Source organism: Lipophrys pholis (genome assembly GCF_963383615.2).
Source record: "Lipophrys pholis genome assembly, chromosome: 1".
In the NCBI taxonomy this organism is placed as follows: Eukaryota; Metazoa; Chordata; class Actinopteri; order Blenniiformes; family Blenniidae; genus Lipophrys; species Lipophrys pholis.
Genome location: NC_137635.1, coordinates 39579434 through 39606006, shown reverse-complemented (window position 1 = coordinate 39606006; position 26573 = coordinate 39579434). Strand labels below are relative to the sequence as shown.

General features: G+C 40.5%; 3 protein-coding genes across 7 annotated transcripts; 2 read left to right on the top strand and 1 right to left on the bottom strand.

Moving 5' to 3' along the window:
• Positions 1–80: 80 nt before the first annotated feature.
• On the bottom strand, positions 81–8066 carry LOC308111202 (nucleolin-like). Of its 3 annotated transcripts, none has more exons than XR_013935434.1 (20): positions 7983–8066; positions 7611–7668; positions 6961–7029; positions 6618–6764; positions 6427–6534; positions 6216–6350; positions 5910–6033; positions 5647–5804; positions 5372–5498; positions 5127–5278; positions 4884–5013; positions 4650–4780; positions 4438–4564; positions 4166–4356; positions 2786–2857; positions 2000–2243; positions 1747–1870; positions 1468–1625; positions 1340–1387; positions 81–417 (listed from the first exon to the last, which is right to left on the bottom strand). XR_013935434.1 is itself a non-coding variant. In XM_080466015.1 (20 exons), the coding sequence occupies exons 1-20, from the start codon at positions 7983–7985 to the stop codon at positions 356–358; spliced, it is 2178 nt and encodes a 725-aa protein (XP_080322141.1). In that variant the 5' UTR covers positions 7986–8066; the 3' UTR covers positions 81–355. The 3 variants fall into 3 exon arrangements, 2 of the variants coding, with proteins under 2 accessions (XP_080322141.1, XP_080322142.1); XM_080466015.1 differs by having other exon boundaries at positions 2000–2053; XM_080466016.1 differs by having other exon boundaries at positions 2000–2053; positions 6961–7026; positions 7983–8052.
• Positions 8067–8107: 41 nt separating this feature from the next.
• Positions 8108–18364, top strand: gk5 (glycerol kinase 5). 3 transcript variants are annotated; one of them, XM_080471413.1, is made up of 17 exons: positions 8108–8191; positions 8593–8743; positions 8851–8944; positions 10416–10491; positions 10610–10703; positions 10789–10920; positions 11380–11455; positions 11753–11814; positions 11914–11987; positions 12457–12517; positions 12855–12981; positions 13056–13160; positions 13745–13839; positions 14641–14744; positions 15091–15150; positions 15460–15593; positions 16294–18364. In XM_080471413.1, the coding sequence occupies exons 2-17, from the start codon at positions 8618–8620 to the stop codon at positions 16464–16466; spliced, it is 1593 nt and encodes a 530-aa protein (XP_080327539.1). In that variant the 5' UTR covers positions 8108–8191; positions 8593–8617; the 3' UTR covers positions 16467–18364. The 3 variants fall into 3 exon arrangements, with proteins under 3 accessions (XP_080327539.1, XP_080327538.1, XP_080327537.1); XM_080471412.1 differs by having other exon boundaries at positions 8498–8743; XM_080471411.1 differs by having other exon boundaries at positions 8108–8743.
• A 1952-nt stretch (positions 18365–20316) lies between these two features.
• Positions 20317–25689, top strand: atp1b3a (ATPase Na+/K+ transporting subunit beta 3a). Its single transcript, XM_080486111.1, has 7 exons — positions 20317–20958; positions 22209–22337; positions 22641–22739; positions 22895–23088; positions 23318–23368; positions 23908–23994; positions 24083–25689. The coding sequence occupies exons 1-7, from the start codon at positions 20847–20849 to the stop codon at positions 24248–24250; spliced, it is 840 nt and encodes a 279-aa protein (XP_080342237.1). The 5' UTR covers positions 20317–20846; the 3' UTR covers positions 24251–25689.
• Positions 25690–26573: the final 884 nt, after the last annotated feature.

Sequence of the window (26573 nt, the reverse complement as noted above, 5' to 3'; positions counted from 1 at the left end):
GTAGCTCAGACACACGAGAAGTAATCCTGGGTTAACATCATCACATAGTATGTTGGAACAAAACACTAGAAGACAGCTGGTTTGATTTCAACAAAATATTTATCTTTGTGTTTGAAAAATGTATCTTTTCATAACAGTGTCTTCAGTTTTTGACAAAACTGAAAGTGAAAACAAATAATTTGTACATTTGCTAAATAAAAAGTGGAGGTACACAATCCAGTCAAATTCAAAGTTACATCACTTAAAACACTGTTCAAAAATTATTATAGTACTAGTTCCATCCCAAATACTTTAATACAATTAAACCGCATGAGCAGATATATGGTTTGTATACAGTTATACACACTTTCCCCAATTAGTTGTTAGTTTCCACTTCTTCAGCTGCAACCTGGGATGAGTCATCTGCTTTGCCTTTTCCTAAAAGAAACAAATCATTTACTTTTCATGTTCACTGGGAGGATTCCTCCCATAGTCCAAGAACATGCATTTGAGATAATCGGTGACCTTAAATTGTGAATAGGTGTTGAATGTGAGCAGCATGAAGTGGCAGAGAAAAAGGATGGACGTTTTATTTAGAGGTTTTTCTTAAGCGGAGATGGAAAAACCAAAACATCAGTTCCTCGTACAGCAGCAGACGACTGATGGAAGGAAAACAAGCAGCAATCCTCAGCGGAGTGTGGTGTTGTCAATATATGCAATAGAAATACCTCCACGGAGAAGTACCTGACGTAATGTCTGTTCTGTGCAATATTATTCACATACATGTCATAATATTAAATGAGTGGACAATGCTTCTCTGTATTGTTTTAAACAACAGTGTTCATTTACAAACGAAAGTCAAAATGACCTTTGTACCAAAGAGTTAAAAATATAAACAGATGACTGATCATCTGAAATGTGGATGTTTGACCTTCACTCATTATCTTGTTCCAGGCTACCTGGAGTACCCAGTACCCCCAAACAACAAGTTAATTGACTTGAACATGCAAGTCAACTTGTGTAAGGAAGCATGTGCATCTGACGTGCAGCAAAAAAACCAACAAAACTGTAGTAAGTTGTTTTTTTTAAAGCACCAAGCAGACAGGATGAGTTGGCACATTGCTTCTGAATGTTACTCTGTACATGAAACAAATACTAATTATCAGTTCATTATTTTCTTGGTGACATTTGTTGAAAAGGCTGTAATGCAATATTTATCTGAGTGGCCTGATAATGTATCTTCAGCACACATTACATTTACCTGTGGAAGTACAGCTGCCTCTTTGTGGTCAGATCACACAACCATTTTCATTTTGTTCACGATTCAGTTATTCTTAAACTCTCTGTGTTCAAGCGTTACCTCTTTTTCTGGCTTTGCCACCACGCTTCTTTCCGTTCACCTTCGAACCTGCAGATTGACCAGAAGAGCGTTAACTCACAGCAGGGACTTTGGGAGTTATTCAGGAACTCTATCAAATATTCCCATACTTTTCTTTTCCGCTGGGGGAGTTTTCGCCTTCACTTTCGCCTCACTTTTGATGTTTGCTTTGGCGATCTTCATCGGCTTATCAAGAACAACTTTTCCATTTAACGTCAGGGCTTTAGTCAGGTCCATATTTGAGGCAAGTTCTACATAAGCATGTTTTCTGTAGGAGCAGAAAGTAACTCTTTAGTGGTTGTACCATGTTGTACTTTGTTTGGCAGCGCTCAAAAATCCACGAGCCTAATGCAGATTGAAACTGGACCATAAAGAACAGACACACTTACTTGGACCGGTCCAATCGGATATCTTGAAAGAGGAGACTCTGGTTCATTAGGAAAGTTGCTAGAGAATTTTTGATTTCTTCAAATTGTTTTGAGTTGTTGAGGTTGCCAACAAAGAGAGAGAATTCTGTTAGAAAAACAAACAACAAGGTAAATGAATGAAGACGACACTTCTGCATACATCAAGACACTTCACTGGACAGATTATTCAGCAGCCTGTTGTAATACGAGTCCATATCACGATTGACCACGTCACCTGTCTTTAATGGGGAGGTCTCGGCTGCAGAGTCTGCTCTCTGTTTTCCAATCACTGCAGGAGACAGGAAATGTGTTCTCATATTGGTCCAAAGCAGGTCTGGTGAATGTTCAGGGTCTCATATAGGTATCCTGGTGTTATGCCATGTTCTGGATCAAACCAGCACAAGGGCCTCAGATACCAGAAGAGCTTGCCGGAGGAAGCTCTCCTTGACAATCTATACCACGGGGCCATGGAAAAGCAGCTGCAAATGCGATGCAATAATAAGGAGCGAAGTAAAGGCATCGAAACGCTTTGGGTGGAACTGCAGCTTGACATCGATGTTAGCCGGAGTAAAACCAGTGAGTTGCAGTTGCAGTGGTTGCATGTGCAGGTTGGTATAGAAAAACATATCATTTTTGTCTCTATTCCAGAAAATAAATTTGTCTTTATAAAAGATTTAGTAGGCAAACCTTTTTCTAAATGTTCGCCTTTATATTTGGACCAATACAGCAATTTAATTCAAGCATTTTAATTCATGGGACAACTTTGTGGGGTTTGCATTGAGTTTTTCAATATTATTTTACTTAATCGTATAAAGTTGTTATTATTATACTTGTGATGTTTATACTTTTTGAAAAGTAGCAATAATCTCACTATTATTTCTGCATTTTCCAAGATAAATCAGACGTTTACTGCCTGAAATATAATGGAGACACTTTAAGTTCCAAACCTGGCAACCTCTGAACTTTCAGTTTTCACAAAAATGATTCAATCCAATCAGTCTGTCGTAATACGAGTTCCTACCGTTCTTGGTGATTTTAGTTTTTTTGGGTGGTGGAGTCTTGGGTGCAGAGTCTGCTTTCCGTTTTCCAGTCACTGAAACAGAAAGAAAAATGTGTTATTTGATAGGATCCAACTAGTTATTAACATATATTATTATATTCTGTAGGGTTTTTTTGGTCACAAAAATAATAATTAGTGCTGTCACAATTAACGTGTTAATTTAATTTTATTGAAACGTTTAACTCCTGAAAATATTTTTTACGGAATTAACGCAGTTTTGTTTACTTCCGTTTTTTTTGGGGGGGGGTTAACTCCCTTACCGGGGCTGTGGCACGTGCAGCGTCTATAGGCGCAGCGCCGTGACTATAGAGCAGCAAAATACCGAGTGAAATAATATTAAGGCAGAAAGTTTCACTTTAAAAAGTTACCTGATGGCTGATTGAGAAAGTGAAAGACATTAGTTTTACTTTGTAAAGTCTACTTTAACGAGAATAGAAGTAATTCTGCAGCCAAACAGCAGGTTGCCATGTTGGCTGACCAGCAGCCACCAAACTGCTAAAGCCGGAGGAAATACAGGTCAAATATTAATTTCTCCTTTCTCTTTCCCTGGCACTCCTATATACTGTACGTGTGCGCTCGCGTGTACGTGCCATCGCTCTCTCTCGCGTGCGTGTGTATTACAGTTTATTAATGCCACTTTTTTCACGTAATAAGTTTACAACTTTGTTCCTAGAAACAAATTTTCAAAGTGGTGGACCTGCACTCCCAGACCTATGTTAGATGTTTGTTAAATTTTTTTTAATGTTTTTATTATTTTGCTAATCTTGGAGAGAAACACATTCACGCAAAGCTAAAAGGACGTTATAAACATAGTCTTTGAATTTAAATATAGTCACTGTGTGTTGAGTCAACATAAATTCTGTGGTTTTCCCTGAATAAATATCTATTACGAGCTTCGATCTTCAGTAGAAAAGCAATGCGATTAATCGCAATTAATTACAGGATATTGTGCAATTAATAAAAAATTATTTATCGATTGAGAGCACTAATAATACTTTCATTTATCATAAATCTTTAAAAACATGTACAAAGTGGTTTAACGTGAAAGCAGACAAACAAAATAAACTGAGCTGACAGAACTGAACTGAACTGAACTAAAAAATACAGAGAATCTTTATCTGCAGCTTCTCAAACTGGTCAGAGTAATTTGATCTGTATGCATCTATTATATTTCTAAGCACCATTATCAGAGTTGTCAGTATGGGCCTATGTAAGATGTATATCATCTCAAACTACATCAATTCATGTTATTGCTGCTTTAAATGTTCATTTTATTCACATTTCAGTCCATGTTGAGCTCTATAATGTGACATTCATGTCCCAACCAATGTGAAGATTTACCTTCTTCACCACATTTTTCTCCAGAGTTTCCTTTGCTCACTCTTGAGCTTCCAACCGGTCCGGCAGAAACTTTTTTGGCCTTAGCTTTTGCGAACGCTACAATCACTTTGCCGCCATCGATCTCGCAGTCCTCCATGGCTTCTTTGGCAGCTTTGCAAGTTTCTTCACTCTCAAACTCTACAAAACCGAACCTGATGAGAACAAAATGGACGCCAGATATCATAAGAAAACAATAGTCTTAATGGGTGAAGTGAAAACCTTCTGCTACCAACCTCTTTGAAAGTCCTGTCTCTCTATCTATGGTGACTCTCGCACTGAGGGCCCCTTCAAACGCACTTTGAAGCGTCTCTGCAGTCGTCTTCTCAGCCAGATTCATCACAATCAGTGTTGTTGTCAGCACTAAGCAGCAACATTAAAACAAATCATGAATATAAAACATTTAGATGACACCTAAATGCTGACTGAACTTATTTTGGGCTGATACCGGTTGCTTCCTCTGGCTTCGGTTTGTCACAGAACTGCACTTTGACTTTGGTCCGGCAGATTGTAATGCTCTGTGATGACTTCAAGGCTTTTGCGGCTTCATCCACAGCTGCAAACTCAACAAATGCAAACCTGCAGAGAATTAAAGGATTTTTTATTTTTAATATCCATGGCTTCATTTTGCTGAAGAAAAAAAAAAGGGGGGGGGGGGGTGAATTCAGGAAGATGTACTTACATTCCTGGTCTGAATCTGCTCTGACGTATCCGGACACTAACGGCCTCCGGAAAGACTTTCTTAAGGTGTTTTTCTTTTACCTTGGCAGTCAAATTGCTCACAAGTAAAGTGTTAGTTGACGTGGCTCCAGCTGCAAATATTGCAATAAAAAAACATGTATTACTTTTGAAAAAACAGAACTCTTGGTTAAATTTCTTAGTTTTCAATAAGAAACAAAAGAAAACCATCACTGAACTGACTTACCTTTCGTATCAACCTTCCCTGTAGAGTCTTTCGGCATCTTTGATTCTCCCACAGTGTCCACGATCAGAACCCGACCGTTGATCTTCACTCCTTGTTTCCTCTGTAGGACTTTCTTAGCAACAGATTTATTTTTAAATTCCAAGAAAGCAATTCTGTCAAATAGAAGAAAATTGACTTTACTACATATTCAAAAGACTTGTCACATATACAGTAAATAAGACATGTTTTGATTGTGAAGTTCTCACCCCTGACTTGGACTTTCTCCTCCACCAGGAAAACGAACTTCGATGGCCTTGTGGAAAAGTTTCAGGATGCTCTTTTTTGTTGCCTTGTACGGGACGTTTTTCAGAAACAAACATCTGCCATTTCTGGCTGCAAAAGTCAAACAAACTCCTTAACATTTTTTTGTACAATAACATGTTTGTTTTTTTTCAAAAATCCAATTTATGGGAACAAAATAATTGTCAACAGCGCATTATGTAAAATCCAAATTCTCAATTAAAAATAAATCCTATTTTACCTTTTTTGCCCACAGCAGGAACTTTCGCCTTCGGTTTGGCTGCACTTTTGCCGATCGCTTTGGCGATCTTTATCGGCCTGTCAAGAAAGACTTCTCCATCTAACGTCAGGGCTTTAGTCAGGTCCATTTCTGAGGCAAAATCTACAAAAGCAAATTTTCTACAACAGCAGACAAATCACTCTTTAGTTGTTTTGCGCAGCAACAGCAGCACTTACAAATCCCAAAGAGAAGGGTAGAGAGAACTGAACTGGAAAAACACTCACTTGTACCGGTTTAACTGGACGTCCTGAAACACCAGGCTTTGGCTCATCAGGTAATTTTCTAGTGAGCTTTTGACTTCTTCAGATGTTTTGGAGTCGTTCAGGTTGCCGATAAAGACACGAAAACCTTAAGCAATAAACACAGAAAATGATTGAAGACAACATGACAAGACAGATTATTTACCCATGCATTATAATACGAGTTCACACCATCCCTGATGACTTTGGCTGTCTATTGATGTAGTATTGACATCTTCAGAGTCAATTTTTCTGAATCTTCTGAATATTAACTCTTTCACACATGCTTACCTGCTGTCTCCTTGGGAGTCATCTGGTCACTTTCCTTTTCAGCATCTTCACTCTTTTTTTGCTTTTTCCTTTTGCGGGTTACAGCCACTGTGGGAGCACTTTGATTGTCGTCAACAACGGCATCCATTTGAGATCCTAAAAGTGAAAAGTCATTACGACCACCATTCGGGATTATACTGACACGTATAGGAAATTGTTATTTTTGTATTACCTTGTTTGTTTCCTTGCTCTTCCACCACTTTTGTTCCTTCAGTATGAGTGAGAGCTTCTTCTGTAGACCCAACTGCAGTACCTGAAGAGGTCGTCTCAGTCTGTTTTTCTGTAATAAACAATAATCAAAGACACTGTTTAAGACAAGTATTGTGAACCACCATTTTATTTAATAAACATGAATATCCATACCACTTTCCACGGTTTCCGCTGCAGCCACCTGATCGCTGGAATGGATTTTCTCTTCTGTGTGAACATCTCCTCCTTCGACACTATTCTTCTCCCATGACGTTCTTACAGTTGGAGCATTTCCTTTTACTTCAATGTCCATCTGAGGATCTACAGAGAAATGTTTACAGTAACTACAAAGTTTGGAGGTTCTGTTGTAGGTTAACTGTTTTTTTTTTTTTAATTGCCCATAGGTGTTAGTGTGAGTGTGTGTCTGTGCGGTGATGGACTGGCTCAGCTGTAAACAACTCATTTAGATAATGTGGTATAGTAGATGGATGGATAATACAGTCTGTGTTTTCTGCACCTTGTTCATTTTGGTCCTTCGCTGTCACTCCTGTTTCTTCACTTGAGGAGACAGTCTCAGCCTGATCTTCTGAAACAATAATTGGTTAACTTAAAGTGCCAGGAAAAACCTTTAATTTGATCACACATTACTAGACAATGCACCAAAGAGCACAACCAAAATCAGTAGGTTATGCTGCAAGTTAGTGAAACAGGTTGATTGAGAATCTGAGGACAACTAAAGATGTTGAATCATTTAGATGAACATTAGATAAAAATAATATTGCCTATGGAGCTGTTAGTTTACCTTTAATTATCTCAGTCATTGCTAATAAACAATACTTCATTTCCAGTGCACTTATAGATTATCTTTGATTGTCCTTACTCTTGTCTTTCAATAAACTTGCCAATCAATTACTTACTCACAAAAACTCAAACTTTTCTATTTGAGCAAACAAACTTAATATTGATTCATTTTGTGAGGTATATATATATATATATATGTATATATATATATATATATGGAGAGAGATGAAAAATAACAGCCCACATGGAAATAAAAGAGAGTTCGGTCATCTGTAAAGCGCTTAACTGCTTCAGTGTTATTACTGTAATGAAGTGACAGAGCACTGTTCATTCTAAATAACCAGCTGTTAAGAGGAAAACACTTGCCAGGGTTTACGTCGGCCTCCTCGGTCACTTTAATTTGCCTTTTTCTCAATCTTGGAGCCTAGAAGGAAAACAGTAAGAAAACATGACTACATGAGCCTGCTTATGACTTCAAATAAAGCTTGATTTGTTTCTGCTAAGAAAATATGAACCCAATCCTTGACACGTGTGCAATAACGTTTAGAAAAAGGTAAAAATGACATGTTTTAGGACCTTTGAGTAAAAGTAAACGGTCAGCAGCTAACAAACAGTTAGCTTATTGGTTTTACAGCAAGTAAGAACAAATGAAGAAAATCCTCAGACAAAACTCTTGAAACGCGTGTCATCCGGATTGATACAGATGTCGTTTAAAGTGGTTGTCGCGTCTGTATTTACCATGTTTAGAGTGAAACAATCTCCGGATAAAACGTGTTTTCAGGCAACGACACGCACATGCCACTAAATCGGTACTGCCCATGCGCGTCTTGGACTACGGAGGCCCACAAGGAGCAAAAAGCTTCAGGTGTGTTTATGCGATTCAAAGACGTCAGCTTACCACACTCACTTCTCGGATCTTCCGTGTAATTCCATGGACACACGTCGGGGTAATTAATGACTTACATTTTTCTGTGTTTCACACAAAAGGTTTTTGGGTATGTTTCATTCGACCACTAATTAATCGTATAGGTTGTTTTGTTTTTTTTACAGCTAGCTTTGTGGCCAATCAGAATTAGCTCAACTTAACTCTTGAGTTGGTCACATTTTGCTTCAGCCGCATTATTGCAGCTCTTCAAATATCGAAAGTAAAATTAAAAAAAATTAAAAATACTGCGTATCCGTTCTCCAAGATGTGCTGAGCTTCGTTACATTGACCTGGTATCTTATAATATGTTAAACCCCCCCCGGTGAAGTGTAACTGGACGGTCCAAAGGTCCACCATCCACACACACAGGCTGTAAACAAGTCCAACATGAGCTGACCATTGCTTGTCTCGTGCTGATGTGAGGGCCAAGAACACCGATACCGCCACGATGGGGAGCCAGCGCAATGGTTTCAAGAGAGAAGGCTTCGTTTTGTCAGTGGACGTCGGGACGTCGTCAATCAGAGGTCACGTCTACGACAAGGAGGCGAAAGTCCGAGGATCATGCACGAGCAAGGTACCGATGTCTCTCAGGTTTTGATCAGTGAACACATCAGTGCCTGTCCAGCACTCAGGGTTTTTTTTTTTATGTATGGGACGACTTGTGTTGATGCTTGTCCTCAGATCGTTGCGTTGTATCCAGAGGTAGGACATGTGGAGATTGACCCAGATGCACTATGGAGAGGCTTTATCTCTGTGGTCAAGGGAGCAGTGCAAGGTACATCTACTCCTGCATGTCATCTAGTATCTCACAACCTTCTCACCATTCAGTATTCCTTTTATTTATTTCACTGTGCTTTTACTCTTGTTTACAATATGTGTTTTAAACTTTTAGTGGGAACACTGTTCACCCCAATGCAGGTGATTGAGTCTGACCTCATGGTTTGGTTTTCAACAAAGAATAAACAATGAGCGATCTGTTCTTATGCTGAACTTCACTACAATAGTGATCATTTCTATCCAGCAGCTTTCCAATAAGTAACTTCCTTAAGTAGCACTTCACGCTCATATTTTATTTATTGTTTTAAAAGTATAAATGCAACTGTGAGTTGAATTTGAAGGCGTATCTCATGCAGGTGTTGTTTTACATGCAGTAATAATGTGTTGGATGTTGTTTTGGTGAAGTGGTCAGCACTGTGGCCTCACAGTGAGGGAAGCCTTGGTTTGAGTCTGGGCTTGCAGATCTTTCTCTGAGGAGTGTTCATGTTCTTCTCTGTGGATTTTCCAGTTTCTTCTTACTGAAAACATGCATCTGAGGATAATCGATTACTGTAAAAAAAAAAAAAGTCCCGTATTAGTGAATGTGAGTGTGTGTATTTGTCACTCTGATTGTGTTTGTCCTGTGATGGTCTGTCCGCTCCTCCAGGGGGAAAGCAGTATAGATGACGGATGACTGGTTACATGTATTGGTCACAGTACATTAGGCACCATTTATGTTTCTGGTATTGAAAAAAAAACTTCCTACGAAATATAAAACAGTTTTCTTTGATTCACCAATTTTGTTTGTGATGAGTCGTGTTTTTTTTTATAAAGGTATAATCCACTGTTAATCAAAGTACAGTTATTAGTTCTTAATTTGTCAAAACAAAATATAAAACATTTGATTGCATCTGATGGTACATGATACACAAACTGATTAATGTGCAACAATTACGTTATTATTTTGTATTAATTATACTATAACATTTATGTGCAATTACATTATTATAGAAATCATAACATTCTGACTTACAGTTGTAAACCATTTCAACAGTTTTCTTTATTATCTACCTTTTACTCCACTTTTTTATGATATCATAAATCATTTGTAAATGCTTACAATTAGTTAAAATAAAATAGTTTGACAGATTCCATATATGAGGAGCAATGTCAGTGTTCATTTACAAAACTGAACCTGAACTAACCAGGCTCAGACACCGACAGTCATGTATTGCGTTGCCGGTATATACCATCATAATGTGTGGCTTCTTCTTTTTACCTGCAATTGACAGAGTAATTACCGAGTATTAAAACAACAATTCTATACCTCTGATCATAAATTATAGCTTGATTGCCTGAAACTGTTAAAGTCACAAAAGTTTTATTAGAATTCGTCACCATTTATTTACCAATATCACTTTAATATGTTGCACACTTTGCCTCTGTGTCTTTCGACTATATTTTATGTTGACGAGGAACTTGTATTGCAGATGCTGGAGTACAAATGCGCCAGATCGAAGCCCTCGGCATCTCCACCCAACGCAGCACCTTCACAACATGGGACCGGTAAACAATGAACATTCATATTTCTTTCTCTGATCTGAAAACCACTGCATTATTAAACAAAACCATGTTGTATTGTTCTTGAGGTTTATTTGTGTCTTTTTTTTTTTGTCTTTGGTAGGAGAACTGGAGTTCCTTTTCATAATTTCATCACCTGGCAGGACCAGAGGGCTGCAGACTTGGTGAAATCCTGGAACAGATCCTGCACCATGAAGGTCAGGCGGCGCTCTTTCACACTGTTTTTTTGTTTTTTTTAATTCAGTTTGTGTATGTTGATGTTGTGTTTTATGTCAATCTCAGGCAATTCATGGCGTGATGAAGGTTGCCTACTTCCTGACGCGGCAGAAGCGATCCCTTGCCGCGAGCCTCATCGTCTTCTCCACTCAACACGTGACGTTTCGCCTCGTCTGGGCCCTGACACACTACCAGCAGGTGTGTGGATATGAACTCCCCGGTCTGACAGCAGCTGTGATGGAGATTGACCTGCTTGATAAACGCACAGGACAGCGTTCGCTGGTGTGAGCCGCGGTGTTAAACGCTGCTGTCGCTGCCGCCTGAGTGACTCGGAACAACAAAGAGCTAAAAGCACAAGAGGAGTGGTTTCACTTCATAGCAGAATTTATGTAGTTTACATATACAATTTCATATTCCACAAATGATTGTCACCACCTCATAATTACTATATTATCTTACCTTGTGATTGATTAAGTGGAGAAAAAATTCTTTAAATTTCAAGGTGATTTGAGACATTTACTATTGTAAATATTGCATATTGTATCACCTTTACTTGTCTTCATAAACAAAATAATTAGATTGATGAGACTTGAATCGTGTTGTATTGATACTAGATTACAGCAGGAAGAGGCCGTGTCATGTTCCTGTTTTTTTCAGGTTCATGAAGCCATCGATGAGGGGAACTGCTGCTTTGGAACAATTGACACCTGGCTCCTGTTTAGGCTAACCAAAGGTGCGTTTGGTTTCGCCTTCCTCTGAGTCGTATGCCCTTTAAATCTGTGCAGCAATGTGTGTTTTGTTCCATGAATTGCATTTCATACAGCGTGTTACAGGATTTTAAGACAGAAACTTCTTTGTCTGTCTGATCCTGTTGCATCATCGACCGGCTGAGAAGTTTTGAAAGGGTTTGAGCAAACTCAAGTGGGAGGGCTGGCTGGAAAAAACGTCCCAACTGCTTGTACATATTTTCTTGATTTTATTTTTTATTTTTCAAACAATGTATTTATCATTTGTCTTATAATTGTTGTAGGACAAGTCCACGCCACAGATTACTCCAATGCCAGTGCAACTGGAATATTCGACTCCTATCAGGTGCGGTGTTTATTCTTGTTTGGCTATCTCTCCGTGTTTGGTTTGACTTTTTGTGTCTGTCTGTGTTTTTCATGTCCCTGTAATGTGACTGTTTCACAGATGTGTTGGAGTGGCTTTCTCTGCTCTCTTGTGTCTCTGCCTCTCTCTATTTTCCCCGAAGTAGAAAATACAGGGTGAGTCAAGTATTTCCCACAGATTACAACACATTATGTATCATGTCTGTCCTAGCAGATTTTTCTAAAAATTTCATGAATGTGTTAAGATTAGTTTTATTCCTGTTACTAGAGAGAGTCCATCCTCTGCTCACATGAGCTCATTTGCAGAGATAAATATTGGATATTGAGAGTATGCGACGTATCAATATATTTTTATACTTATTAAAGTCATTGCAAGATTTCCATGCTACATAAACATCTATGTAATAATATAAATAATGATAATAATGTACTGAAACACCTTTCCTGACTTTTTATAGCTGCTCACTTACGATGACGGCACCCTGATAGTAACCTCCCATGCACTCAGAGTTTTGAATTAAGACCCATGGATAGTGTCAGTATGGATGTTTGCATTTACTCTAGACCACTAAGTAAGAATGTTATATGATGCTTCTTCTGTGGTTTCTCCCTCGCGCCATAACAGCCATGACTTTGGCTCCACCGACCCATCCATCTTTGGCATGCCGATTCCCATCAGATCTGTGGTGAGTTATCAGGGTGGAGGTCTGACTCAATCTGTTATCTGTGTGGTCGCAATAAAAAAACCATTCATTTGAACCTTTTGACTTGTTGATGCCAGCGTGTCACAGCCATTATGTTGTAAAAAGGAGATTTTAGTTGGTTATTGAGTTAATGAACAATAGGTAATGTGTTTTTTTTTATTATTATTAGAATTTGCACTCTACTCTTTGCTGTAAATGCATTAAAATGACATACTTTCACGAACTGACAAAACTTGTAACTGTTACATATTGAAAACACATTTTGTGCTACTTAAACATGGTAGATTATTATGAAGGAGCTCCTTTGTCTCTGCTGTAGATGGCAGACCAGCAGGCAGCCATGTTTGGAGAGTGCTGCTTTAATGTGGGGGATGTAAAGATCACCATGGGAACAGGCACCTTCATGGATATAAACACGGGGAGCAAACCGCATACATCCGTAGCAGGTGAGTGAGCCACGCCACTATTCATACATGTCCACATCTGTCCAGTACAGATTCCTCACGATCTCTCATGGCAGGTCTGTACCCGGTGGTGGGCTGGAAGATCGGCTCTGAGGTGGTTTACCTGGCAGAGGGCAACGCAGCAGACACAGGCACAGCCATCAAATGGGCGCAGGAGTTGGGTGAGTGACGGCATGCATGAGTGAATCAGTTGTTTTAAATTGGTTTTGGTGCCATGTATGATACTGGTGAAACATTATGAAGCAGATCCATACAAACTCTTGGGTTTGAAGAAATGTCATGCTGGTCACAGGATTTATTATCTATCAGCCGCACATTTTTTTTTATTTTTGTGTCTCATTGCTGTGTTGTTTCAAATGTTTCCTCAATTAGAAGAATACATATATGATCCCCTGCCATCTTCTTTCAAAGCCCCCATAAAATAATATACACATTTCTCCAGTTTTGATCACGTGTATCTTGGATTGTTGTTCTTGTAACTCTTGAATCTGTGCCAAATATATTACTTTTGTATTTTTGACTTTAACCTTTCACTATTTCTCTTCTGTAAATCTATGTCAAATCTCCGGTGGCTCATCCTGCACTTTAGGGAGTTTACCAAGTTCAGCAGCTTCAGAGAACATTGATGATTTCAGTCAAATCTAGAAGACACCCCCTGTCGTTTAAAGCCTTTTCCCAAGAATCTGACACAATTCATCAGGTCTGTGTCAGAGGTTGCATGTGATGCTTTTCTGTGTTGCTGTAGAGCTTTTCTCTGACGTCCAGGACACCTCTGCCATGGCTTACAGTGTGGCCGACTCAGACGGCGTGTGTTTCGTCCCTTCCTTCAGTGGCTTGCAGGTCAATATATTTTGTTTTTTTCTCTCTATGCAGAGTTGGTAAAACTGTCATCCAGAATGCAACAATGTGTATTTTCTAAAGTCAGTACAAGCATGTAATTCTATCTGTTTTTTTATTTTGTCTCTTCGTAACATTGTTGTCTCTTTTTTTTTCTGCCCTCCATTGTGAACTGGCCTTTGTAAGTGTTTGACTTGAATGTTTCTAATTTATGTATGAAGATAATGTTTTCTTCTGGTTGTTTTATGAACAACTGATTCCAGCAACTGCATGCAGTCGTGTACAGTAATTGCACCCTTGATGACCACAAAACTTAAAATGGGCTCTATGATGCTTAAATTCACAGTTTTTCATATTTCACATTGTGAACGTAAATTTCACGTAGATTCAAATGATTCACAGTAAAAATTGCCTGCAACGACTACATTTTTGCCCTTTGCTGCCTCTCAGTACTTCCTTTGTCTGAAACGAGGGCTTTTAGCCTCTGTTCAATTGGCCTCCTTCCCAATGGCCTGTAATTTGACACCGGCCTCTGTGTACTGCTGGGTGCATAAGTAATCTACAATAAGCTGAGTTACACTTTGTGGCATCCCTTCTTTATGAAGGCTGTAATTTCTTCTCAACGGATGAACATGAACATGTTATATGTGTCCTCATTATATATATATATATATATATATATATATATATATATAAAACAAATAAACAGGTCCTCATAGTATTTAGATGTTCTTGCTTCAGGACCATCAGGATGATTTAAAATGTGAAAACAGTTGACATCTTTGTGTCAATGCTTCATTAAAGGCTCCTCTGAATGATCCCAAAGCTTGTGCTTCCCTCATGGGCCTGAAACCCTCCACCACTAAAAGCCATCTGGTCCGAGCCATCCTCGAGTCTCTCGCCTTCAGGTGGGTCTCTTTGAAAAGGAAGTTTCCATAAGAAAAGCTTTACTGTTTTCTCCATTTGTCCTTCTTTACTGTTAAATCCAACACAGGATTGCTTGTAGCTGGTGCTGATTCCAGTTTAAAGGCACAAATGCAGTTTGATAGTCGCTCACACACACTCACATTCATAGCTACGGACAATTGAGACCCTCAAATGCATGTTTTTGGACTGTAGGAAGAAACAAAACACCATCTAATCCAACCATAAAGGCTGCCAAGCCCTGAATTAATCTTCTCGTTTGTGCAGCTCCTACTGTTTTCCCCTGTTCATGGTAATTGATATTCTTTTTTGCTCCGTTATTCTCTCCAGAAATAAACAACTGTACGATACGATGCTGCGGGAGACTCGTATTCCCATCACAAAGATCAGGTGCAGTTTCTCTCATCCCCTTAGCTGGTCTCTGGACGTCTTATTAACGTAATGTAAAAAAAAAAATCTCTGGATAAGCATTTAACTTACATCTGACCAGGGGAGCTTACAGTGGAATATCTTATTGCAGGATTTGGATTTCAGCCAGTTAGCCGGCAATAGCAGACTCCGTCTTGTGTACCTTACTTTGACTAATGCAGTTCAGTTTATTTTTTTTTCTTGTAGGCAATGCATTATGGGTCTATGTTTCTCTCATACTGTTACAGTAAAGTGAGTTGAGACATAATTGAGTGCTCTCTTCCATCTCAGGGTGGACGGCGGTGTTTCTTCCAACGACTTCATCATGCAGCTGACTGCAGACCTGTTCAACAAAAAGGTAGCTCGACCCCAGCACCACGAGATGTCGTGTCTGGGAGCTGCTTTTGTTGCTGGACTGGAAGCGGGTATGCAGACTCAGTCACAACACACACACACACACAAATACAAATATTTATTTCTGGTTTGGAAAAGTAGCTTACTCGATACTGTACTTTCTGTAAATGAGCTGGTTTTTCAGCAGTGAAGCTGATGTTTGCAGCCAGCCGCGTGTGAAGCTCGGATTTTTGAGACATGCTCACTACAAACAGAATAAAACAAAGATGGGAAGACAAGCAGCTCGGGCTAACAGTCAGACGCTTCAGTGTTCCTCGTCGTGCTCACTGTGGTTCTCTAAAAATATTACAACATTAAAGCCATGACAGAGTTTTAGTTGAAAACTTTTGATCAAAAGTCCTATTTTTATTCTTGCTGACTCTGGCAGAAGAAGCAAAATGAAGTTCTGCTATTTGTTATGTAACCTGTTTCCCAATTATTCATGTTGTGTAATTAGGCTGTTATACATTAGTCAGTGCTGAATCAAGTCGAACAGTAAACATAGAGCTGTTGTTTTAGAACAGGTCAGGAACAGGTGGCGCTGATGACTGATTTACATGGTGAATCATTTGTTTTCAGTCAATCAGTGGACAAATGCATAGATAATTAGACCATTCTTAGGCCAGTTTGAGTTGTTGGTCACTAGTGTGGGGCACACGTTGCCAAATTATGCATTTGCTGGTCTGTATATCATCAATAAAATTCCTGTTCTGTCTTTGACTGTCATGGCAGGTTTTTGGAGAAACCGTGAGGAACTGAAAAAGCTGCAGGGCACCGACAAAGTGTTCCGGCCCAGAGGTGCAGCTAAGTTAGACACCGTTTCTCCAAACCGGGAGTATGTCCATGTCCTCCAGAGCTGGGAGAGAGCTCTGAGGCGCTCGATGAATTGGTACAACAAGCCATAGCATTGGACGAAGCCATTTGGGAGGAGACCCTGAGTTCAACCAAGTGAAAAGACAGGCGCATAGATATAGTAACTATTAAAGTTAATCAGTTTCAACAAATAACAAAAATGATCACTGACCAACTATTTCAAAGAACGAGCATGTATGATTTAGTGACATTTAGCCGTGAGGCTGCAGAATACTTACCCCACCCTCAAATTTAATGTAACAAGGAGGACCGGACGGTGTCCAAGAATAAACTAAAAAAAAAAACCTTAAACCTTAAAAAACCTTCATTGTAAATCTGCAGAGCTCAACCTACAGCAGCGCAATTACAACAGTTTCTTGCACATGGATCTTCGTATCCAACTTGAATTCTGATCCACTTTCAGTTATAGTGCCTTTGTGTGCTTCCTAATCATCATCTATAGCTGTTTATTTCTATCTCTTGGAGACAGTAGTTTTTTTTCTATCGCATTAAAAACAGCTCATGGTCCTGTGTATTGACATAATGATACAGTACTAATAATAGTGGTTGAAAGCAGGAAACCATCCCACATTAGCACCAAGCTAAAGCGTCATCATACACTGTTACAGCATGGAATTATTTTCCACATATAAATGTTACCTCTTTTTCTGCTCTATAGATGAGCTGCGGATGCCATTTGTTCCACAAATAAGTCACTGTACCTTCTTTATGTTTTGGGGTTTTTTTTGGGGGGGGGTTCCAGTAGAAATACTGTTTTACACTATACCACATGGGGGCGCTGGCGGCTGTTTATTTGACACCTTTTTAATTCATGAGCTCACCATAGCAACCACATTGCAAATGTTAATCAAGAACTGCCTACTAAACTCATTAATATCAGATTCACACATGATCATCAGTGAGAAAATAAAGAGGGAATAGGAGGAGGAGAAAAGATACGTCTGTTAACCACAGCTGAAGATTCAGAAGCCTCCGCACCACATATGACCTGGTTACACAGCCTGCTTCAAAAGTTTATTGTTTCTGTAGCTGTTTTGTTTTCCAGTGTTATACTGTTTTCCAGTCATCAAGACCTTCAAAATTGTACACAATGCCATGTCAAAATCTTTTATTTTTGAAACCCTGTGTGTTTACTGTCAAAATAATTAGAGGTATTCACCTTGAAATGATATCATTTAACTGAGACTGGAACAAACTGTACATTTTCTTCTAAGTGAGGCTTCACCACTGGATTTTAGGTATTCAAATCAAATGTGTCATTTAAGAGCCAATGATCATCTGTGACTGTAATGTTCTCCACTGGCTATGAGGAAAAGTGGCTACAGTAACTGTTCTGATAACTTGTGTTTTTACTTGCACAGATCTTATGTCATACATGTTGCTCATATGTGATTCAGGATGTAAATGTCCATTGAAAGGGGCAGAACTACAAATAAGGCATGCACTGATGTGTTGTCTCTGTTCTAGTATGGTTGACTACACCCACAATGTCAGATGAAATTGTAATGATTCAGGTGTTGTATGCAGCCTTATGAACTCTGATGACATTGTTTGAGAAGACTAATGGTGCTGTGATTGAATGTGATACAGTTTGCTAAAGAAATCCAGATTGTGGCTGATATCATTCCGAATTGTTTATTCTTGCCCGCCTTGACATTTTACAACTGTTTCGAGTATGCTTACTAAACTTTGTTATGCAAAGTGACCACTATGCGCATTGATGATGTTTTTTGACACTTGAAACCAGGGTCTTGATATGTGAGATCTCTATAGCACTTATAGCACTCTACAGTACTTCATTCAATTTTTGAATGGCACATGTCATCCCCAGCTGCTGGGAACCAACGAATAAGACATTTCTGTATCCGTAAGTGAAACTATCTTTGTCGTTTGTGAATGGGCAAGTATTAAAAACGTGATGCATCCGTCGAAGGCTGTGGTGATTCAGTGTGTCTCGCAGACTCTACGGCAGCTGTGCAGGTGTCACGGTCATGATGAGAGAGAGCAGATGCTGTGCACAGTGTTTACTTCCACATGGACTCCGGGGAGATGCCATCGCCTCGTGCCTGGGGAATCGTCAGAAACACAGGCTGCGAGATGAGTCTCAGGATTGAGTCCCATTGATGTTAGCAACCTCTCTGTGAGGGTTGCTATGGTAGCTTGCGGATGGAGTGACTGAGAACAAATGGGGTGTGTATTCCCGCTCATGGTGCTGGTATGGTGAAGAGGGCGCTAATTGAGTGCACGAAAGGGGGTTTCTCCTAAACAATGGGAGGACTGTGTGTCTGCTCAGTCAGACGGGGAGCAGAAGTGAGTGTTGTGTACATCACACAGATCCATACAGTCTATCCATCCATCCCCCCCTGCAGAACCCCGCACCCACCCAACTGCTTGTGGTGAGGATGTCAATCCAAGCCTTCTTACTCAAACGTGGGCAGGTTGGTTTTTGTTTTTGTTTTCTCTTTAGTCGTTTAATTTTTATTTCATTTTGCCAGCGTGTGCTGGGACTGCAGTGGAATGCCTCCACAGAGAAAAATGTGCTGGAGTGTGTGAGACAGACAGGACTAGCCCATGAATCAGTGCTGGCGGCTCTCACACTAATCAGTGAAATGTGTGTGTGTGTGTGTGTGTGTGTGTGTGTGTGTGTGTGTGTGTGTGTGTGTGTGTGTGTGTGTGTGTGTGTGTGTGTGTGTGTGTGTGTGTGTGTGTGTGTGTGTGTGTGTGTGTGTGTGTGTGTGTGTGTGCGCGCGCGCGCTAGTATTGTGCCTGGTGCTGCATTGTATGAGTTGTGATGGACCCTGCCTTGCAACAAATTCAAACTGACAGCAGGAACTGGATGCAGAGCGACCACTACTCGGGTCCCCCTCCCCCCTTGCGAGCTGAACCCTGCATCAAGGGTCATTATATAACTCTCTCTCTCTCTCTCTCTCTCTCTCTCTCTCTCTCTCTCTCTCTCTCTCTCTCTGACACACGGGGAATGTTCTGTGGGGTGTCAGGGGGTTGAAGGTTAAGCCCTTTAGCATTTTTTCATTTCTAGTATTTAACCCAGCCCTGTAGTCTTTCAGTTCATTCATTGCCAGTCATATTTACCAAAGCAGAGTCATACGTGACAAAACCAAGTGGAATGTGGCTCATCTGTCACGTGTGAAGCTCACATTGGGATATAGATCTGATACGATGCAGAAACAGGCTTTGCACATATTCACCCTAAGTAAAGTGTTATCTGTTAACTATGACACATCTGTTTGCAATCGTGTACTCTCTCTCACACACACAGACACACACACGCAGGCGCACGCGCGCACACACGCACTAGTTTCAGTAGTGCTCAATTGCCATAGCAACAAGGATTGGCAAATGCCCCAAATATCTATGCTCAACCAGTCGTCACAAATAGCATCCTCATCGGCTGCAAATATGCTGATCACTGGCGTCTATGTTCTTATACTATCTGTGTGTGTGTGTGTGTGTGTGTGTGTGTGTGTGTGTGTGTGTGTGTGTGTGTGTGTGTGTGTGTGTGTGTGTGTGTGTGTGTGTGTGTGTGTGTGTGTGTGTGTGTGTGCGTGTGTTTCATAGTGCGCACTCTTTCGTTCTGTAGAGTGATCAGAGGTGCGTCCTTTGCTGTCCAAATGCGCCCCAGCCTAAAGGATTGGTTATTGGTTTGGTGACTCAACGCTTACGACGTGTGTGCAGAAGAGCTGCAGTTAATCTCCAAATACATTGGGATTATATAATATAATACCACATAAGACAGAAAATACCTGTAGTAGAATTTATAGGATCACTCTGCGTCCCTGTAATCCTCGATAAATGCGCGTTATTGGCTGTGTTTTTTTTTTTTGTTTGTTTTTTTTGGGGGGGAGGTTGTTTTTTCCTCTCGTCAGTGCTGAAGGATCCCAAAGACTGCAGACACTTATAATAAAAATGGAGATCCCAGCCTCTTCCCAAAGGCGCACAGCCATTATAATATAATTAACGATAAGAAAGATAGTGTGCGCTCTATTTATAATTTGTGCGCGTAACGGTGCGTCTCTGTGCGTCTCTCCGTCATTAACCAATGTACATCCATCTGGTCGCACTGCATCAGCTGCCACGACAGGGTTTGTGTGGACGTCACTGATTTTTTCTCCTTCCTCACCTTCCCCTTCTCGCTTTTTTTTTTTTTTGTTCCACCAGAGCTTCTCTCTCCTTCTGCTCTCCCTCTTTCTACACCGCCCACTCCTTCCCAACCATTGATCCGACCACTCACCGCCGCCTCGCCGGCTTCTTCGCCTCATTACATCGCCCGCTGCGCTTTTCTGCATTTTTTTTTTCAAGGGAGGATAAACGGCAACGTTTGGACCCAAAAAATAAAAAGGGGGGGTGACATTTTAAAATCATAAAGTGGGGGGAAAAAATCAAAAGACATCAGCATGGCGAGCACCGACGATAAAGCGGCCAGCAAGGAGAACGCGTCCAGCTGGAAGGACTCCTTCTACAACCCGAGGACCGGGGAGGTGCTGGGGCGCACGGCCAGCAGCTGGGGTAAGGATCCCCGTTAGACAGGAGAGTCAATTAGGAGCTGTCTAATCATGTTCACTGAGCTTGTATCTAATCGGACATCCTCTTCATTTCATTTTCCGAGCATTGACGGACACGTGCCTCCTGCCTGTATATGCTGCTGTGCATGTCTTTGTATAGAGAGGTTGAAATGACTCCCATATGGATGTGATAGCAGATGATCCATCATAGGCCTGCATGAAGGTGTAAAGGAGAAGCCTGTACCAAGAGTTTCACTGAGATGAATGGTGCTATCAAAGGTGTGAACTGGTCTCTTCTTGCTGCATTAGCAAAAGTGACCAAGCAGGTCATCCAAGATTTGTATTTGTTTTTTCTTCATTGATGTGTATCATCTGCATTAACAGGGCTATCTGGGAACTGCATTTGCAGCGCAGACACAAGCTGATGAAGCAGCTCATTACCTAATCATAGCTGAAGACAGTGCTACAGCATTCCAGTGCTGAATCTATAGCTGATCAGGCCATACATTTTATGTAATGATTCCCTGGTTACTTCCAGAGTGAGGTAGTAACAGGCCACCCTCCCTCCAGAAGCCAGCTCCTATAGGCTCGCTCAGACTGTCAGGCTGCCTGGGCCCCTGTGCTGCTGTGCAGTGGGATGCTCCATTGCAGTTGCATGGCCGCCCACATTAGCATGCCTGTCAAGGTCAAATGGGATTCCCTCTCTCCTGTTTCTCTTTCACGCACTAAGCAGGTGCATTGTGGGATACTGTTGGGGAGGAATGAGAGAAAGGGGGGGTGTACAGCAGGAGGCTGAGGGGTCCATCCCTTTTTTTTTTTGGTCAACTTAGAGGGCATCCATGCTGTGCAGTGCTGGATGGTGGTGAACCATTTTGAGTCAGCTGTCTCCATAAATGCTGCTTTTTCCCCTCCCTGCATTGGTGAAACGAGGCAGCACACACTCTGAGCACTGCAGCATAATCCCCGAACCTTGTCTGGTTTGAAAAAGTGGGGGTCTCCGGTAAAAAAATGACATCACGTTTGTTAGCAGAAGGTAGCATTGCCTCCTTCATTCAAAATGGTTTCTCTCAAAGAGAAAGTGCAGTAAAAATGCAGTATTCTACAACCTGAAGACGTGGCAAATCAGAAGGCAATGGTTTGACTGTAGTTAAAAAGTGCAATTATTAATACATGACACCCATTCCTACTGTCTTTTTCCCTCATTAAATCTCTTCTCTTTTTCTGCTCCATGTTCATTCCTGTGACTTCCTCCAGCCCTCATCCTCTTGTTCTACCTGGTTTTCTACTGTTTCCTGGCTGGTATGTTCGCCCTCACCATGTGGGTGTTGCTGCTCACACTGGATGACTATGTGCCGAGGTACAGAGACCGCGTCCCCAATCCAGGTTAGTGCCTCTCAACATGCACCACCCAGGAGGAGAGGGGTTTTGAAGCTACTGGAACCGGCAGCATTTCTTTTCCAGGCATCCATTATTCATACTCGCCCCAAAGAGACGCTGTCACAATAATGTGCTACATTACAGCTGCTTTTTGTATCGATCTGTTTTGAAGTTTCTTCCTGAGCGATTATCTCCACTGGGGATTGTCGGCTGGATGTTTTTCGTTTTAAGATGTTAGTCCAGTACGTCAGTTGTTGTGGCCTCTCACCTTTTTGCTCTGAGTTGAAATAACCTGTGTGTCTGTTCCAGGGCTGGTGATTCGTCCCAATTCTTTGGATATCACTTTCAGCAAATCTGACCCATCAATTTATGCACAGTATGTGGAGCACCTGGAGACCTTCCTGCAAAGTAAGAGCCCCTCTCTCTTAATATGTTGATAAATGAAAACGATTGAAAGTTAGCTGGAACAACTTTCAAACCACGCCACCTCGCCAAGATGTTTTTTTTTTTGTCATTGACTCATGCCATATATCTTTATATGTCCATGTCCGTCTGTCCATCAGGGTATAATGATTCACAGCAGGAGAGGAACGAGGAGTGCAGGGCAGGACAGTATTTCCTGCAGGATGACAGCAGCGACATGGCAAAGAAAGCTTGCCGCTTCCAGAGGGCCAGTCTGAGCGTGTGCTCTGGCCTCTCCGACACCAACTTCGGATATCATGAAGGAAAACCCTGCGTGCTTCTGAAAATGAACAGGGTAAAATCTGCTTTTTCTGATGGATTCACACTGGTTTTTGAAAGCTCAAAAATCACTTTACATGTTAATAGTTCATGAAAAAAATGTTTTTCAGTCCCTTTCTTTCTCTCCAGGCCACTTTCATTTTCCAGACAGTTCCTAAAATAAATGTTTTGATTAACTTCTAATTTCGGATCTACGCCTGCAAAAGGCTCACATGCTTATCTCCTTTGTTTCTCTTACTTCATAGATCATTGGTCTGAAGCCACTTGGGGATCCTTATATCAACTGCACAGTAAAAGTAAAGTCTTCATTCTATATGTTTTGCATTCTTATATGTGTATTTTTTCTTTTTGTTCCTTCCATAAAAACACTGATTACCATAAAATTTTCTTTCTGTCGATCTTGTGTTCATTTTTTCCTTCTTTTTGTATGTTTTTGTGTCTTGTGTCTTTCTGCATGCTGTCACTGATGGCTTTAGGGTAAGATGAATATGTAAATTCTTAGGATAAGGCCAGTAGTGAGTGTTAACACATTTTTTGTTATGTAACAGGTCATTACGCAGGTTCCTCTAAACCGTCATCTTTCCATTTTTAGAGTTAATTCAAGTATAATCTGTGTAATTTTTTTAGTCGGAAATGTCACCTTTTGTGATTCACCAGAGCACATCAATTTTTCTGCTTCCTTTAAATCTCTTCCCTGACAGCAAAAGGTCTTTGCTTTTCCATTTTCATGTCCACTCTCATCTGGTCTCGGCTAATTGTACCATCCTCTATTAAACTTCCATTAGATACAATTATTTGATGTAAAATTGTGAATAATATGTATTTGTTTTTGCAGAAAGAAAACCCAGTTCCTATGCAGTATTTCCCAAGTGAGGGAAGAATTGATAAGATGTACTTCCCTTACTATGGAAAGAAAGCTCATGTAAGTATTTATGATCGGTCAGACGCTGTCCAGTAACGCCCTCACCTTGATGTGTTATTGACGGATGGATGTCTCTACCACGATGCAGGAGAATTATGTGCAGCCCCTGGTGGCCGTGAAGCTGCTGCTCACCCAGGAGGATTACAACAAGGAGCTGTCTGTGGAGTGCAGGGTAGAGGGCTCAAACCTACGCAACAACGACGAGAGGGACAAGTTCCTGGGCCGCGTCACCTTCAGGATCAAGGTTATGGAGTAATGGCCAAGATGGCCCTTTGAAAATAAAACCAGTTGAGGCTGCCCATGTTTGCTAAGGATTCGTGTTTAAAAATATTTTAAGAAAGGAGGGAAGTGCCAAATGAAGTCATAAAGACGGCCCTTTGAGATGTTGAAAAACATGTCCTATTCAGACCAGTTTGGCTTCCTGTAGGACAGCCAGTCGTACAGTGATAACAAATGCTGCTTTGTTGACATTTTCTGGCTCTTCTTTCCTTCATGACTCCTTGCTGACCTCCTCAAAGATTCCTAGAACAAGGCTCTGTGCCTGACCCTATCCATTCATACTTCTATCCTTCCATCCGTCCATCTCCGCATTCACTTGTTGCACTGCTCATCCTTTTCGCGCGTTATTTTTTGTTTTTTGTTTTGGGTTTTTAGAATTGATGTGATTAGATAACTTATAGCCATTGCAACCAAGACATTTGGAGCTGTTGTGTAATTGCTGAGACAAGATTTTTATGATTATTTTAGAGCTTCCTGCAGCCAGGAAGAGTGTGTTGTTTTCATCTCTTAAGCTGTATGAAGGACAGTATTATCACTGGTGTTGAGAGGATTTTTATCTTGCTGTGTAGTATAATTGAGAAAGTAGAACATCATCCAACACATCTCCAGAGTATTGACATTACTCATTGCCCATCACAAAGGCTTCATAGGAACGTACCTTGATAATCAAGTATAGCCACTGTATCCCTGTATATGAAATGCCAATTACAAAGTCCCTTTCTACTATAAATACATTGTGAACCTTACCATATTTAGGGAACTATAGATAGGTTTATGTGTTGTGGTCTGCATGGCCACAACCCAGTCTTGTGGTGTCTGTCCGTCTGTCTGTCTGCATGTTCGTCTGTCTGTCTGCCCGTCTTCCTGTTTACTCACCTCTCCACTTGCAATAGCCAACATGTGGGTGAGCCAGGCAGGACTAGATAAAGTTGTCCCGCTCCACCTCGCGGGGTGCTGCGAGTTGATTGTGGATAGAGGCAACAAACACAGTGTACAAATTGCTTTCAAGATGAAGAGGAGATAGGAAAGCATTACGAAAATAAAGAGTTCACTGTAACTATGTACTGTATATCTCTACGTGATCTGTATATCTATCTGGGTCTCAAAGATTGTTTGTTAGTTTTCACTCTTCTTCAGCCTGTTGATCTGATTGTCTGCCAATCTATTACTCTTCAATGTATATATATAAACACTATCTACCATATTTACTTAATTCACACTGTATTTTTGTCACAAAACACAATGTCTGTGTACTGTAAAGAAATAATTTAAGCAAAGATTTACAGGAAATTATCTTATTCAAAGCTATGTTTACACAGTCTTAAAAGGAACCCGCATTTGAAAGAACAACTTGTAACATCTCTTCAGGGTGCCTTAAGACCTGATGAAATAAATTGTGGAATAAAAGTGATTTTGAAGAAAAAAAAAAAACTTTTCTTCTCTTCTTCAGAGTTATGTCTTAACTCATGGTAAGATAAATGTATATATATTATTTTCAGGATCCAATCACAATGAGTCTCATTAACTTGTACCATGGACCTCACTGGTTTTCACACCAGATGCCTTCCCTGCCACAGCCAGGATTTGAACCTAGGTCCCCAACGCCCAACATCAAGACTTAACATGATGTACCACCTGGAGTTGTATTCATAAAACTGATGTGTCGAGGTGGAAGCAGCTGTTCACTCTGCCAACCAAGGAAGATTCAACTGCCACATGAATGGATCAATTTACAAGAATTACTTCATTTTTATTTGTAAATTATTCCATATAGAACCAATTTTGCCTGAGAAGAAAGAAAGAAAGAAAGAAAGAAAGAAAGAAAGAAAGAAAGAAAGAAAGAAAGAAAGAAATCCAAGCTTAATGGCACGAGTAACAGCACAAAAGACCCTGCCAGACTTTTTATCACTGAGCGGTCACAAGCCAACAGTACATGTTTCAAAATATGATCTTCATGAAGACATTATGGGAGCAGTAGATTTTGCATTCTTACTTCACTGGTTTGATTGGGGTTGAAGTTGTTTGCATGTTCTCCCTGGGTATCACGATTCCCTCCCACAATCCGGAATTGTGCATTTGAGGGTTATTGGTGCCTGAAGGTGTGAACAACTCCAGTGGCCTGCAACCCTGAGTTCGATGAAGCAGTATAAAAGATTGATGGATACATTTCATGAACGTTTTTTATTGTCATATCATTTGTAGAACAACGGCTGCCATCAAAGGTTTTAGGGCCATGAAAAGATGAAGCTATATGTGGAGATATAATGATCTTACACAACAAGAACGTAGTTGAGTTCATA

Excerpts from the sequence above, each read along its gene's own strand:
- atp1b3a (XM_080486111.1), top strand. The coding sequence starts at position 20,847 with ATGGCGAGCACCGACGATAAAGCGGCCAGCAAGGAGAACGCGTCCAGC. Across the intron at positions 22,338-22,640 it reads AGACCGCGTCCCCAATCCAG|GGCTGGTGATTCGTCCCAAT; the intron begins GTTAGTGCCTCT and ends TGTCTGTTCCAG. Across the intron at positions 23,089-23,317 it reads TGCTTCTGAAAATGAACAGG|ATCATTGGTCTGAAGCCACT; the intron begins GTAAAATCTGCT and ends CTTACTTCATAG.
- gk5 (XM_080471413.1), top strand. The coding sequence starts at position 8,618 with ATGGGGAGCCAGCGCAATGGTTTCAAGAGAGAAGGCTTCGTTTTGTCA. Across the intron at positions 11,815-11,913 it reads GAATATTCGACTCCTATCAG|ATGTGTTGGAGTGGCTTTCT; the intron begins GTGCGGTGTTTA and ends ACTGTTTCACAG. Across the intron at positions 13,840-14,640 it reads CTTCCTTCAGTGGCTTGCAG|GCTCCTCTGAATGATCCCAA; the intron begins GTCAATATATTT and ends GCTTCATTAAAG.
- LOC308111202 (XM_080466015.1), bottom strand. Across the intron at positions 6,034-6,215 it reads GACTCCCAAGGAGACAGCAG|GTTTTCGTGTCTTTATCGGC; the intron begins GTAAGCATGTGT and ends TTATTGCTTAAG. Across the intron at positions 4,565-4,649 it reads GAAGCCAGAGGAAGCAACCG|TGCTGACAACAACACTGATT; the intron begins GTATCAGCCCAA and ends GTTGCTGCTTAG.